The 14,688-nt window shown below is 53.7% G+C and overlaps 1 protein-coding gene and 1 long non-coding RNA gene across 5 annotated transcripts in view; one reads left to right on the top strand and one right to left on the bottom strand.

The window, feature by feature from the left end:
• The first annotated feature begins 218 nt into the window (after window positions 1-218).
• On the top strand, window positions 219-14,683 carry Prom2 (prominin 2). 2 transcript variants are annotated; one of them, NM_178047.4, is made up of 24 exons: window positions 219-559; window positions 1,075-1,124; window positions 1,438-1,640; window positions 1,739-1,859; window positions 2,050-2,113; window positions 2,364-2,453; window positions 2,769-2,974; window positions 3,304-3,378; window positions 4,243-4,306; window positions 4,521-4,680; window positions 4,941-5,093; window positions 5,968-6,091; window positions 6,498-6,589; window positions 6,727-6,811; window positions 8,753-8,899; window positions 9,756-9,827; window positions 10,439-10,531; window positions 10,879-10,932; window positions 11,192-11,272; window positions 11,448-11,516; window positions 12,147-12,236; window positions 12,398-12,504; window positions 12,860-12,890; window positions 13,032-14,683. In NM_178047.4, the coding sequence occupies exons 1-23, from the start codon at window positions 316-318 to the stop codon at window positions 12,879-12,881; spliced, it is 2,466 nt and encodes an 821-aa protein (NP_835148.2). In that variant the 5' UTR covers window positions 219-315; the 3' UTR covers window positions 12,882-12,890; window positions 13,032-14,683. The 2 variants fall into 2 exon arrangements, with proteins under 2 accessions (NP_835148.2, NP_620089.2); NM_138750.2 differs by having other exon boundaries at window positions 12,818-12,890.
• Window positions 7,941-14,688, bottom strand: part of Gm35478 — a 29,517-nt gene continuing 22,769 nt past the window's right edge. For 2 of the 3 annotated variants that reach the window (XR_003953902.1, XR_001783454.2), the window contains exon 4: window positions 9,821-10,223. This is a non-coding gene — a long non-coding RNA (predicted gene, 35478). Of the gene's footprint in view, window positions 10,224-14,688 lie in introns of all 3 variants that reach the window. The other variant, XR_001783452.2, reaches the window with a different exon arrangement.

Below are 14,688 nucleotides of genomic sequence, written 5' to 3'. Positions count from 1 at the left end.
AATCCAGAGACTCTGAGGTACTCCTGGACGGACTCCGGACTGCCCTTGCCCAGCATGTTAGGAGGGAGAGAGGCACAGACTTCACTGAGAAAGCCAAGGGCGGCTGGGCCGGGCCCTGCCCCCTATCTGGCCTCCGCCCCTGCCCTTCCTACGCTCCGGGCGGGCGACCTGGTAGCTCCGGAGCCCAAACCTGTCGGGCCGGTTTGTAGAGCCACAGGGACGGAGGGAAGAAGGCTACAGAAGGATGCACGGCCTGCCCCGTGCTGGTCCGCACTGTCCGCTGCCTGAACCTGTGCCGCCCACCCGCCCGAACTCATGACGCGCTCACCCGGCCTCATGGTGCCCCTGCTGGGCCTGAGCCTGGGACTGGCCCTGAGCCTGCCCGAAGCTGTGACAGACGACTGCGGGTCCCTCGGGCGCGTGGAGCACCTGGCATTCGCTCGGGTGCCCAGGACACGAGAGCTGGCCCCTCTTGTTCGCGCGTCGGGGCCCCTGAACTCCCTCTATGGCACCGTGCGACGATTCCTCTCCGTGGTTCAACTTAACCCCTTCCCGGCAGGTGAGTGCCCGCCCCACCCCACCCCCCAGTGGACGTCTGCGGGCACTGGGTCCCCAACTAGCCTCTGTGCACATCCTGTCTACAGGCAGGGTGAGGTTTCTGGTACTACACAGCCTTTTTTTCTTCCACACGTTATTAGATTCGAGAAGCAGCTAGCCAGCCCTCTTGTTTGACCTTGGGCCAGCCCCTTTTCCCCTCTAGGTGCGCGTCCATTATGTTAAGTCTGGCACATTGTCCCAGCGCCATGGTGTCAGGGTTCAGGAGGGCCAGAAGAGGCAGGAGGAGGGCAAGGACTACCAGGCCAGCTGCAGGACCTACTAGAAGAGTACGGAAAGGTCTGCTTGAGGCCTTCTACCAGCTGCCTCTCCTGCAGCACGATGAGGCCTGGCAAGATGTCACGGCCACATGACACTGCCTTCTCTAAGAACCTCCCTTAGCTTGGCAGTGGGGAGAGGTTAGACACAGGGGCAAGGCAGTGGCTGTCCCCCAACCCTCAGCTTGCTTCCTTTCCTCAGAGTTGATAAAGACCCTGCTGAATGACCCATCTTCTGTGAAGACAGATGAGGTGAGGAGAGAGTTACAGGTGCTGGGGAGGGAGTTAAGGGTGAGCAGAAGGCATGCGCCTGCTCAGTTCTGCCCACCTTGAGGAGTGTTTGCCAGAGTGGGGTCTTAGGCATCCTTTCCCCTCAAGGCGGGGTGGGCAGTGATCCCCAGTGTCTTTAGACCTAAGTTGCCTCATCTGTGCAATGGTAAGGGTGCCATCACCTTGTGTGTTCCATGTGGGAGAGGAGGCATACAAGCATTCTCTCCACTTCTGACTTCCACTGGGACAGGGGCAAGGCAGGGTGAGCCCCCTCATGCCTTGCTGCCTTGCCCAGGTGGTTCGATATGAGGCAGGCTACGTGGTGTGTGCTGTGATTGCTGGCCTCTACCTCCTATTGGTGCCCATCACTGGGCTCTGCTTCTGTTGCTGTCGCTGCCGCCAGCGCTGTGGGGGCAGAGTGAAGACGGAGCACAAGGCCATGGCCTGTGAACGTGGTACCCTCATGATCTTCCTGCTGCTGACCACCCTCGTGCTTCTGTGAGAGGCTCCCTAGGTCAGGAGGGAGGGCTGGATGGTGGCACCCGGGCTCCTGGGCACACTGCAAACCCTTTTCTCCTTTGCCTCCCTCCCCACAGGATTGGTATGGTCTGTGCTTTTGCTACAAACCAACACACACATAGTCAGACGGGGCCCAGTGTGAAAGCTGTCCCTGAGACCCTGCTCAGCCTAAGAGGCCTGGTCTCTGATGTCCCTGAAGTGAGTACTATCCAAGCCCTCACCTGTGTCTGAGTACCCAGCCTTAAGCCTCAGAACCTGCAAAGCAGAGAGGGTGTCCCTTCCCACGTGCACTTGACTGCCCCCTGATGGAAAGTCCCTGAAATACCTAACTGTAAGACGGGGCTGCTGAAGGACAGGGAAGATGGCTAATGCCCCTGTGTTTGCTTAGGAGCTGCGGGCCATTGCTGAGCAGTTCTCTGTGCCTCAGAAGCAAGTCTCAAAGGAGCTGGATGGTGAGAGATACAGTTGGCCAACTCCAGGTCCCTCTGCCCTGGTCTGCCTCAGGGAAACCTCTCAGCTCCCTTAGCCTGGACTCCACCAGGGTACCACTTCACAAAGAGGGATCTCCCTGTGCAGCAGCCGTATTACTGCAGGATGAGGAGGCCGACCCCACCTTGCAGAGACCATGGCTCATGGGTGACCATGGGGGTGTCCTCAGCTCCTGGGGGGGACCAATCCTGCCAAATGCCCTATGTTATCCAGGTGTTGGTGAGAACCTTGGGAACGTAATTCATAACCGGCTCAAGAGCACAGTGTACCCAGTGCTAGCCTCAGTGCACAGCCTGGGCCAGGGTGAGTTGGACCAGTGCCCTGTATGTGGGTGGGTCCAGCAGGTGTCCTCTAGGAGCCAATCCTCCCAGCCCCCATCCCTGCATTTCATGTACTACCCCAGCTCCACCCAAGTCTTTCTCCACCCATTATCCAGGAATCTGCACGTGGTACCCCTGCCTACCTTCTGGCCTCATGTGCCCAGAGGCAGTTTCCACTGTGGCTACAGACAGTTTATGTCCCTTTAGCCAGGAGGAGGGAGCATGGTGCCTCTTTTTCCTAGGTGACTGAGAGCACCAGGAAATGAGGAGATCCTCAGGCCGTGTGTAACTCTCTTAGCCCTGCAGGTCTCCATAGACCACCTTCGAGCCCTGAACACCACCTCAGTGGAGCTGCAGGAGGCTCAGCGGCACCTGGAGCCACCTGTGCAGGCGCACCGGGAACGCCTGCTCGCCCTGCTTCAGGACAGCTGGTGCCACGAGGAGAATTGCAAGCGGGTGCTCAGCCAGGCCGGTGCTCTGCAACTGGGCGCTGACTTTAGCCAGGTGCAGGCCCTGAACAAAACCACCGGGTCTTGGAATGATGGGTCTAGCCTGCACTTTTGGAACCCTCTGGCATCCTAGTGACCAGACGACTTTCCTTCCTTGGGCTATGCCTTCCTTTCTGGAGCACCCAGGGTTAATGACCCTTCATTCTTAGAGTGAGCTGAAGCTCTCAGTGTGCCACACACTGAGCCCTGAGCCTCATGCGTATTAGCTTCTCAGGCTCTGCCCCCCAGAGTGCTAGGGACTCTGTGGTCCCCATTTTACATTTGAGTATACTAAGGGGTCAGAGGTACCTCCTTCCTCCTATAGACATCTTTCTCATGTCACAGACGCCCCCTGTGGATGATGTCCTGCATCGGCTGAAGGATGTCCCAGAAACCAACTTCTCCAGCATGGTCCAGGAGGTACACCCTATTTTGGTTGCCTGGGTTCTTGCTCCACCTACTTGGGAACTAACAAGGGAAAGGGCTCAGTTTCACTCTCTAGAAGAAGAACCCAGTTAAGCTGGGCAGTGGTAGCTTTAATCCCAGCACTTGGGAGGTAGACACAGGCAGATCTGAGTTCGAGGCCAGCCTGGTTTACAGAGTGAGTTCCAGGACAGCCGGGGTCATACAGAAAAACCCTGTCTTGAAAGACCCAAAAGAGGGACCTGATTAAATTGAGTCCACCCTCACCCTGTGGCAGCCTGGGCTCATTGTGCCAGTCTCTACTGGACATAGTCAGATGGGAGAGGTTGATCTGCAGCTCAGAAAGAGTTGGGCTCCCATAAGGAACAGGGTCTTTGAGCCACAAGGGAACAGGTGCTTTGGCTGTATCCCAGAGGACAGGCCTACTCTCTGGGTGGATACAGCCAAGGCAGGGGTGGCACCTCGTGAGTCAGAGCCTGTGATCCAGGGCCTGGAGTTGGAGAATTAGTGAGTCAGCTGTGCTGGGAGGCTGGGAAGAAGGAAGCCAGGCTAACACAGATGGAAGGCTGGAAGCTGGACTGAGGGAGTAGAGCCGGCTGCTAGCATGGGATGGGTGCACAGTGAGAGGATGAGAGCCAGGGCTGTCTAGGAAGTGACTTCGAGTAGAAGGGGGTGGAGGAGTTCATAACATGCCATGTGTGGAAGGCTTGAGTCAGGCAAGAGAAGCCATGTTTACAAGGACAAGGCCACTTCCTTGGCTGGGAGCATTGAATAGCAGCACCCTCCCTCTGGGCCTGTGACTTTAAGACCCCAAGGTGGAATTCCAAACAGCAATAGACACAGCTTTGCTTGGTTCTGCAGGAGAAAGCCACCTTCAATAACCTCCCGCTCCTGGTTCAAGTGCAGGCGGTCAGTGTGGTCAAAGGTGAGGCCCTGCTTAGGGACCTGGCTGGCTGCCTGGAATGCCACCTGCCCCCCACCCCCCAGCACACCCCTTCCAGGGAGGCTTGCTAAGAGGAGCTGGGCAGTGGTGGGAATGGCTGTGTTCCCTGTCTGCTAGGTTCTCTGTGAGTCCCAGAGATCTGGCCCTGACTCCTGGGTGCCCTCTTTATCCTCTGAAACCCTATGGCTTTGGGCAGATGTGAAAAAGGCACTGGCTGAGCAGCCTGAAGGGTTGAGGATGCTGGCCCAAGCGTTCCCAGGTTCAGAGGCAGCCTCCCGCTGGAGCCAGGCACTGGAGGGGCTGGAACAGCGCAGCCGCCCCTACTTGCAGGAGGTGCAACAATATGAGACATACAGGTGGGTAGTGCTTTGAGCCTGACAATACTACTACCTCCTTTTAAGTCAAGAACCCTAACCCCTGTGGTTTCCATGTCTCCCCATGCTGTGTATGTCCAAGTCTGAGCCTGGGGGCCCTGTAAAAGCTATGAGACCTCAGCAAATGTTCGCACCCCTACTTCTAAAGATCCAGTCTGGTGCCTAGAGGCCTAGGTCCTAGGCCAGTCCTCCAGTACCAGATGGCTTCCTTCTCAGTGAGCCCCATACTCTCTCTGTGGCAGGTGGATTTTGGGATGCGTGCTGTGCTCTGCCATCCTGCTTGTGGTGATCTGTAACCTGCTGGGCCTCAGCCTGGGCATCTGGGGGTTGTTTGCCAGGGAGGACCCCAGCCACTCTGAAACCAAGGGCGAGGCTGGAGCCCGCCTCCTCATGGCGTAAGAAAAGGTTGGGGAGGGGAAAGGGGCTCCGCTGTTGGGTTGCCAGATTCCTCCCGGTAGAACTACAGGAGTGGAGCCTGGCAAGGTGGGGGAATGAGCCCTGATGCTGACCTGGTTCCCCACTCCTTGAGTGACTCTGAGCAAAGCAATGACCTTCCTGGGTCTCAGTGTCCTCCAAGCAGGTTGGGCTGAAGAAGGAAGCGCAACACCAATAGTAACTATAGTACTCCCACCAAGCCCAGACACCGCCTCAAATTCCTTCTTAACCCAGCCTGTAGGCAGTCCCAAAGGCAGCAAAGACAGCAAAGGCACAATCTGCCTGTCATCCTTAAACTGGATGGCCCTTAAGGCCAGGGCTGCCACATACAATTGGCCAGGCTGTTCATACAAGGTACCTGGTCAAAGGGATTAGTGAGGAGTTGAAATCCACCCTACATTTTACTCTCCAGGACTCATGACCTGGCATGGGGCTGTGCCAACTCACAAAGACACTCTGTAAGTCAGTGACACCGGTCAAAGGGTCCTTACTGCCCAGCATCTTCAGAGTGTTATCTATGTAGACGACAGTGATTATGTAGAAAGGTTGGTCACTGGAGCAGGTCTCTTCCATCAACCCTACATTCAGATATAGCTCTTTGAATGAGCAGGTGTCCTTCCTCTAGGCTACCATGATAGCAGAACCCAACAGTAATTTGGGGGTAGATGGATGTGGATGCCAAGAAGTTGTCAAGAGTACTGGGTTCTCCTTTGCCCAGGAGACATGCCTTGTTGCCAACAAGTGGTTTATGCTGTCTCCGGGACGTGGGTGGGGACAAGGATAGCTCAGGGCACTCAGCTTCCACATTCCTTCAACCATGTCTCTCACCTCCAGAGGTGTGGCCTTCAGCTTCCTCTTCGCAGTCCCCCTCATCCTCCTCGTCTTCGTCACTTTCCTGGTGGGTGGCAATGTGCAGACGCTGGTGTGCCGGAGCTGGGAGAGTGGAGAGCTGTATGAGGTGGGCCTGGGCCTGTTCCAGCTCGGAGGGAGCTTGGGCCAAGAGACTGAGTCAGGAGGAAGTGGGAGCCAGAGGAGCAAGTGGAAGATGGGGCCAGGAGGGAGGAGGATGAGATGGGGATGCAGATAGACACCCATGAGCCCCGAGCTCCTAAGGTGCTCCCCAGCACTCCAGGTGGTGGCACCTACACCACCTGAACCCAACTCTGAGTCTGAGAAGGACACTGTACTGAAGGCCCTGCTTGTATCACTGACAGAGATTCACGGGCAAAGTCCCCATAAGGAGTCGGTGCCTGGAGTCACTTGAATTGGAGAATGGGTCTGGTTGAAGTAACGGGTGGCACCAAGCATTAGGGAAGGCTTGCCCCTCACCTGTCTGTGCTCCACTTCTTCCTGCCCACCTGCAGTTTGCAGACACTCCGGGGAACTTGCCACCATCCATGAACCTATCCTATCTTCTTGGCCTGAAGAAAAACATCAGCATCGTCCAGGCCTATCGGTGAGCGGGTGTCCTGGGCCTGGGGCTAGGATCGGGGAAGAGAAGGGAGGTGCAGAAGTGGATGTCTCCTTAGGGTGATGCCAACCCCACCTGCCATCCCTGGTGGCACTTTGTTGATGTGTATCTCTCTTCCATAGACAGTGTAAGGCAGGGGCAGTACTCTGGAAGGTTCTACAGCTCAATGACTCGTATGACCTGGATAAGCACCTGGATATCAAACAGGCAAGGGAACCCCTACATCCCGTTCTTCTGTTCTTCTGGGGAATTACCTCTGAACTAAGAAACAAAACAAAACAAAAAAGCTCTTATCAAGGTACCCAAGGCAGAGATCTGAGCAACCAACTCAGGGCCTGGCCAGGGCTTGAACTCTGGCAGATTCTAGGGGTATGGGTAGGTGTGTGAGTGTCTGGTCGCCATGGGTCTCTCTAAGCATGAGCTCCAGGGTAAGCTGAATACAGCACCAGTTATGGAAGGAGGGGACAGTGACAGTGGGTGGGGGTGTCCAGACGGGGACAGGTACCATGTCTTGGCTGGGAGTGGCGTGGAAGTGTTCCAGAGCCAGTTGAGTGACACTGGTGGAAAACTCTCTGGGACCCTTGCTGAGCCCTCAGAGCCAGTAGGTGGCAGTGGCAGATTCTATTCTCTCCCCCACTCCCCTGAGTACCACCTCCCCACCCGGACTGACCTCGTAGTTTCAGGCTGGCTGTCCGCCCAGGACTCGTTTGCTGGAGATGGTGCAGGTCCTGGGTGCAGAAGTATGCCAAGGTAGAATGGAAGGGGTGGAGAACAGATGCACTTGTCAATGCTGACAAAAGAGCCTCAGAACCTGGGACAAGGGATCGTTTTAGAATGTGGTTCTAAAGGTACATGAAACATGCCCTCTCTCCATCCCTAGGTAAAGTGGGGAAAGAGCCTTGAGGAACCATTCCTTTAAGCATGTCCTAGGAAACACCCCCTAACACACACAGACACACACACACACACACACACAGACACACACACACACACACTGGCTAGCGTTCTTCTGCCCATACAAAGTTCACTCATTTTGATCCACCCAAGAAACCTCTTGGATTCATCTCTATCCCTAGTTATGGGGTGACACAATCAAATAAGACCAGTCCCAACTCTATGCCTTAAACCATGGCCAGGGATATTTGTTTAATGTCAGCATCTTTTCCCTCCAGAGTCTTTAGCCAGAGACAGTTGCCCCTTGGCTGGAGGCTTTGCAACAGGGTCCTGGGTACAGTGGACCACCAACCCTGCTTGTTGGAAGTTGTCTCAGCCTTAAGTGATATTCACCCCAGAGAAGAGTCCAGCTTTCAGAAAAGTATGGATCAATGAGGCTTCTGTTTCTGAGGGACCAGGAAGTTCTTTGAGGTTTCATGGTACTTTATTAAATGTGACCTTGAAAAACTTCTCGGAAAAGACACCAAAAGGCCAATTATGCATAAAACAGAAAATAAATTGTGCCATCCAGAGTACCAGAATATCTGCGGCTTCATGCCCCCTCCCTGTCAAAGACAGTTGGGGAGCCCTCTCCCTGGAGGAAGGTTACCTAGGAAGATGGGGAGAAGTGACCAGAGATGGGTTGCCTTGTCTGATATTGAAGCTGGGTGTCACGACCACAGGATAGGCATGCCAGATGTCTTTTCTGGAAATGTAGGTATGTTTGTTTGTTTGTTTGTTTGTTCGTTCATCCCTTCCTTCCTTCCTTCCTTCCTTCCTTCCTTCCTTCTTTCCTTCCTTCACTCACTTATAAGTCTACAAACTTGTATCTCACCTACCACTTGACAGACTCTGCTGCAGATGAGAGTGTCTCAGAGTCGAATAATCAAAGTCCTCAGATATTACTGAGCTGATGAGCTTGGATTAACAAGTCCAGGAATAAATGATTTTAGAGTATATTAGATGCTGTGAAGACCTTACTACAGAGGCTGTGATGAAGAAGTTCCAGAAAGCTATTTTGTATCAGCTGTCCAGAGAAAGTCTGTGCCACAGCCCAGTTACCACATGGTCCATGGAAGTAGGCTGGGACTGAGTAGAGGTCTCTTGGGAGCCTGTGATATTGTATCTAGAGTTGGAGCCCTGCAGATGCAGGTAATGGCCCTTAAGCCAAGCAACCAAGCTCAACAATGTACCTCATCCTGTTCCCTCCCCCAGTATACCCACAAGATTCAGCAGGAGCTTCAGAGCTTCCAAGTAGATTTGAAGGAGCTAGACCTGTTGAGCCCCACTGCCCGCCAGGACCTGGAGGCTTTGCAGAGGAGCGGGCTGGAGAAAATCCACTACAGAGGCTTCCTTGTGCAGGTCAGCGAGGGGGGACATCTGGTGCCCCAGCGGCACGTGACACCCCGTGAAAGGGCCATCCTGGGTGTGTTCTGCATCTCTCCAGCTCTCTCCACTCCTGGGGCTTTTTCCTGTTAAGGACCTACACACACTTTCCCTGTCCCTCAAGCAAGGGCACGTGTCGCTGTTCATGGTCCTGAATGCACCGCTGCTAAGAACGCACTGCCACTAAGAAAAGTCAGGGTGACACTGATTTTGTTGTTGTTTTCTTTTCCCCACACAAATGGGTGTTTTGCCTGCATGTGTCTGTGCACCACATATATGCAGTGTCTGTGGAAACAAGAAGAGGGAAGCTGATTCCATGAAACTAGAATTTCAGATAATTGTGAGCCATTGTGTGGGTGCTGGAAATCCAACAGGGGACTTCTGGAAGAGCAGCCAATCAACTCTACAGTCAGACAATGACTTTCTTCCAGTCGTTCCAGAGGGCACCTTGCTTTTTATTTTTTTTTATTCCACTGGAAACTCTGAAATACCTCACAGCTTCAGTTCAAACTGAAGATGACTCCTCACAATGGACTTCCTGGGGCTGGGGATATGGCTCAGTTTGTAAAGTTCTTGTCTGTCGTGTAGAGCCCTGGGTTCCATCCCCAGTAATGCATGAAGCCTGATGTGGTAACACATGGCTGAATCCCAGTGATTGAGATACAGAAAGAGGGGAATGTGCAATTTGAGTTCAGCCTAGGCTGTACGAGACCTTCCCTGAGATAACAGAGAGAGTGATGGGGGTGGTGGAAATGAGTCTAGAAACTCAGAGGCTGAGGGTAACTGGGGACATCTGGGTTCAGTCTTCTTGGTGTCTCCTGTCTTTCCTCAGATCCAGAAGCCTGTGGTGAACACTGACATGTGGCAGCTGGCGCAGGAGCTGGAAGGACTGGCCCAGGCCCAAGTAAGAAGGGAGCAGAGACCCTTTAGCCAGACAGTCATCAAGAAGAAGATCTGGGCAGGAGGGGCTAGGAATGCTAGGATTGGAGAGGGGACAGGGACACATGGGGCTGAGGCTTTTTACCCTGCTGTTGGGCTTGAAGCTCTGCACCTTCAGTTCCCATTCAGGCCCTGCTGCCAATTTTGTGTGGCCTTAGGCAGGCCATTTCAGATCCGTCTCTCCATCTGTAGACTGTCGCAGGTCTCATATCAGATGAAGTATCTGGCCTAACTTCACACAGCTGGGCCAGCCTCAGAGTCCGCTGAGACAGGTGTTGTGAGGACCTTGAATGGACACGTCGTGCAGTCAGTATTTACAGACATCCCACGTTCCTGAAGATCCCTTTCGGATATCTTGACCCTGGGAAGAGCAGGGAGCATTGCCCAGTTTTAGCAGTGGTATCCACAGCTCATATGTAGAGCATCCAGCTTGCGGCTGGCCTAGAGCAGAGCAAGCCTGAGCTGGGGGGTTTCTGTCTCAGCCCAGCACTTTCCACATCCCTTTAATAAACCCCCTTGAAGGGCTGCTCTTCCTATTGGGGTGGGACCCGTTCTGATCCCTTTGTCTACCCTCAGAATGACTCTTTACTGAGGCAGCAGCTACGGGAGGAGGCCAGAGAACTTCGAAGCCTCTACCAGGAGAAGGTTGTCCCCCAGGAGAGCCTTGTGGTAAGCTCAGAGGGATTCTGAGGAATGAGAAAGAGGAGGAATGGAGAGAGGACAGGGAATGAGGGAGGGGACAGCCACATTCTCCATTTCTCTCTCTCTCTCTCTCTCTCTCTCTCTCTCTCTCTCTCTCTCTCTCTCTCTCTCTCTCTTGAGACAGGGTTTCTCTGTTTAGCCCTGGATATCCTGGAACTCACTCTGTAGACCAGGCTGGCCTTGAACTCAGAAATCTGCCTGCCTCTGCCTCCCAAGTGCTGGGATTAAAGGCGTGCGCCACCACGCCCAGCTCACATTCTCCATTTCTTGCCTCTGAATTCTTGCCTGTAACAGCCCTGAATCTTCCTCCACAGACCAAGCTCAACTTCAGTGTCAAGACCTTGGAGTCCTTGGCCCCAAGTCTGCAGGTGGCTAATGGGAGTGGGGAACAGGGGGGCGGTCCGAACAGGTGGGCAATAGAGGAAAACAGGATGGCTGCTTTGAGATCTCTGCTCCTCCTGCCCCATTAGAAGGTGAAGGGGGCGGGGTCAGATCATTAAGGATCCCTTTCTTAGGCCTCTTGGTCCTAGAGCCTGCTCCTCCTTCCTTAAGGTGGTATGTGGTATAGTGTAGGATGGATGGTGAGTAGAGAGATGGATGGCTGATCTAGGCTCTCATCTCCTGCAGGTGAATACCTCAGACTTTCTTGACAGTGTCACTCGTCTAAAAGGAGAGCTGCCTGTGCAGATCAACCACATCCTGAGGAATGTGAGTTGAGGGTAGGGTGTGGCCTCTAAACCAAACATGAAGCATCTACCCCAGGCTTCTCCAGCTCATCCTCACTGTGGCTCCCGTGAGAGCCAGGCTTGTCCTGATGATCCCAGATATGGAGGGGTGTGGAGAGGCAGAACTCTTGCCAACCCAGGACTGCTCCTTCCTGCAGGCCACTGAGTGTTTCCTGACCAGGGAAATGGGCTACTTCTCTCAGTATGTGACCTGGGTGAGAGCAGAGGTAAGTAAGGGTACAGATGTCTGCCTGGGCCTCAAAGCATACCCAGCTCAGTGGACAAGCTGTAGAGCCCTTCTGGGGTACAAAGGCCTTTGGGATTGGACCCAAACTCCCAAACCTGCCACCTGTATCCTTGCTCACAGAGTGAATACTGTCTACTCCACTTCTACCCCCAGCCATTTAGTGAGACCCAAGTATGGACTCTATGCCTCTCCATGAACAGGTCCCTCATCCTGCTTCTTTAAGGCCAGCCATCAAAGCCCACCTCCTCCTGCACACCCTGTGGGCCACAACTTCTGGAAAGGTGTCACAGGGGGGTAGCTGACCTTGAGTATCTGTGTGTGTTGTATGTGCATACATGTAAAGTTAGGCATTATGTGCCTCTCTAGCGAGGATGGCTTAAAGCCATGGTAGGGGACATGGTGAGACTTACACATAGGCTGGCGAGTAGATGCAAAGAAGGAGAGCTGAGCAGGAAGTTCAGTGTCCAACCTTCCTGAGAACCCATGGCCGTTATGTCTGTGTGCGCGCCCACTACTCTATGAGCAAGCATGAGGTGTTCCTCAGAATATGGGGTACACAACTGTAGGTCCAGGTGACTTCATGTCTACCTGCCTCATGTTGGCATGACAGGTGACTCAGCGCATCGCCACCTGCCAGCCCTTCTCTACAGCCCTGGACAATGGTCATGTGATCCTGTGTGACATGATGGCTGACCCCTGGGTGAGTGTCCCCAACCCACCATGGATACAGAGCAAATGGAAGAGGGCAGGAGGAGGACGTGAGCCCAGGTCATGTGGAGTCAGAGTAGGGCCTCTGGGAACGGGGCTGGTGGGGAGGCAACAAGCCCAGCTCAGGGAGCTGACCTCGTGGCTCCTGTCCAGAACGCCTTCTGGTTTTGCCTGGGGTGGTGCACCTTCTTCCTCATCCCCAGCATCATCTTCGCTGTCAAGACCTCCAAGTACTTCCGTCCCATCCGGAAACGCCTCAGGTGAGGGGCTGCCAGAATCACTGTGGGCATCAGGTATTCGGGAAGTCTTTACAGCCATTGGGTTACACCCTGCCCGGAAACCTCCCAGGCAGAGATAGCTTCTGGCCCAACTCTAAGGAGTGGTGGGGACTGAAAGTTCCCACATAAGCCGGCCACGTGTCTTTCTTGCTGCGACACATCCACTTGGGGGAATAGCTTAGGACTTCTCGTCCTCTGGAGGATTCCTGAGGCAGGGACATCAGAGCTCTGGGTGTCCCTGTGTCAGGGTTGAAGGTCTGTGCTAGGGACTCACTTTAGTTCTGTGATGTCACAGCTCCACCAGCTCTGAAGAGACACAACTTTTCCATATCCCCAGGGTCACCTCTCTGAAGCTATAGAACCCACCGGTGAGTTCCATAATCCCTTGATGCCTGAGCTGAGGGGCTGAGAGTTGGGATTTTCAGCATAGAGGAGGACAGGAAGGCTTGGGGTCTCTGTCTGGGTGTCCATACCCCACAGCCACCTGTTTCCTTTTGGATTTATAACAGGGCAAGGTGATTCCTGGGGGCTTCCTGTCCTTTGTCCTTGTCTCAGCCTGGACCAGAAGACATCTGTAACCTCTGTCCCAGAGCCCAGGCTGGCCTCTAGGGCTGGGCTGTCCCCTCCACTTCTCTAGCTTACCCAGTTCACGTTTGCACTTTCTCCTCATGACCCCAATCACTCCCAGTCTTTACAGAGCTAACAGGTTCTTCTGCGTGTCTAGTCTTGTCCTCCTCACTGTGGTATCTCAGCAACAGGAAAGGCCTCTTCACTACCCATGGGAGTTCTTTCTCCAGCCCCCTCCATTTGCCTTGTTTCTTTCCCCCCTCTCCTATCTAAGCTCCTTTCCCCTTGTCTAAGTTTGGTCCCCCCACCTGCCCCAACATCCTTCTTGCTCCCTTCCCCAGACCATTGCTTGCTCTCTCCATGGAGGTCCTGCCTCCTCCCCTTGTCCCCTTTACCTTGCCCTTACTGCCACCTTGCTGGCTCCCAGGCCTCCCTACACAGAACAAACATCACGGTTGAGGTTGTGACCTCTGAACCTTCTGCAGCTCTCTTCTGAATCTCCTGTTCCCAGTGGGGTAAGACAGGCCTGTCTGAGAGCTGAGCTGTCCTGTCTGCATTCTAGGTTAGAAATACCAGTGCTGAATATTGCCTCCTAAGAGAGAACCAGGGATGTGGGCCATGCTGGGGCTCCCCCTTGCCTTGTAGACAGTAGCATGGGTGGTCCCACTGTCTTCCCAGGATGGATCTGGTGGTAAGAACAGGGTTTTGCACTTCCCCTGCCATACTGCACATATGGCCTGGGACCACCCCTCACTTATCTCTGGATGGTCCCTATGTGCTGGGCATTAAGTCCAGAAAGGACAAAGAAAAGAGAGACAATATGGACCGATCTCTGCTCCAATCACAGGTTCTTACTTTCCTATGCTTTGGTTCTGGGTCCCTGAAGCTGGGTCTCTAAGGCAAAGGCTCAGCATACAATTGGTGTTTAATGAGCATTTGTGGGAAGAACTGCAAGGCCTCTCTAACTGCAGACGTCCTGGGACTGCTATAGCAATTCAGGAGGAGGAGCAGAGCCTGCCTTAGCCATGTGATTCACGGCCTGATGCTGTTCGCTAGGGTACCTCAAACACGTGACATAGGCGCCCAGCCTCGATTAATTTTATTATAAAATGGAGAGGTTCCTCAGGGCCTGTGTGCAGGGTTGTGAAAGTCAAACACTGTGATGGGCAGAACCCCCTGACAGGCCTGGTGCCAAGCAAGTACAATTCGTGCAGCACAGGAGGTGAGAGCCAGGCTGAGGGCAGAGCCAGGGTTTGGTGTGAAGAGGGTGAGTGCCCTTTATGGTGGTAATTCTCCCTATCTCTGGGCATGTTGATGTGGAATTACATTATGAATGTACAAGCAAGTTTTGCTGCTAGGACTAAGGATGGTGGTACCCAAAGTACGAACGTACAAAGACTCCAGCAAGCACACTCTCAAACAGGCATCCTGGGATGTGCTTTCTATCCCCAGAAGTTGGAAGGTTTTGTTTTGTTGTTTGTTTGTTTTCAGTTGTTACTGATTTGTTAACTTGGGGGTGAGGAAGTGACACCCTGATTTTTTTAATGCAACTGATTGGATTTAAACAAATGAAATAAAAGCAATAAAAAAAATCATTTC

This window comes from Mus musculus, chromosome 2 (genome assembly GCF_000001635.26).
Source record: "Mus musculus strain C57BL/6J chromosome 2, GRCm38.p6 C57BL/6J".
NCBI lineage: Eukaryota > Metazoa > Chordata > Mammalia > Rodentia > Muridae > Mus > Mus musculus.
The sequence above is the reverse complement of the archived record's forward strand: the minus strand, read 5'-3'. Positions and strand labels throughout refer to the sequence as shown.

Bases quoted from the DNA above. Each gene is read 5' to 3' on its own strand.
- Prom2 (NM_138750.2), top strand. From the start codon at position 316: ATGACGCGCTCACCCGGCCTCATGGTGCCCCTGCTGGGCCTGAGCCTG. The intron at 1,125-1,437 runs GTGAGGAGAGAG...TGCCTTGCCCAG, and splicing joins CTTCTGTGAAGACAGATGAG to GTGGTTCGATATGAGGCAGG. The intron at 3,379-4,242 runs GTACACCCTATT...TTGGTTCTGCAG, and splicing joins TCTCCAGCATGGTCCAGGAG to GAGAAAGCCACCTTCAATAA.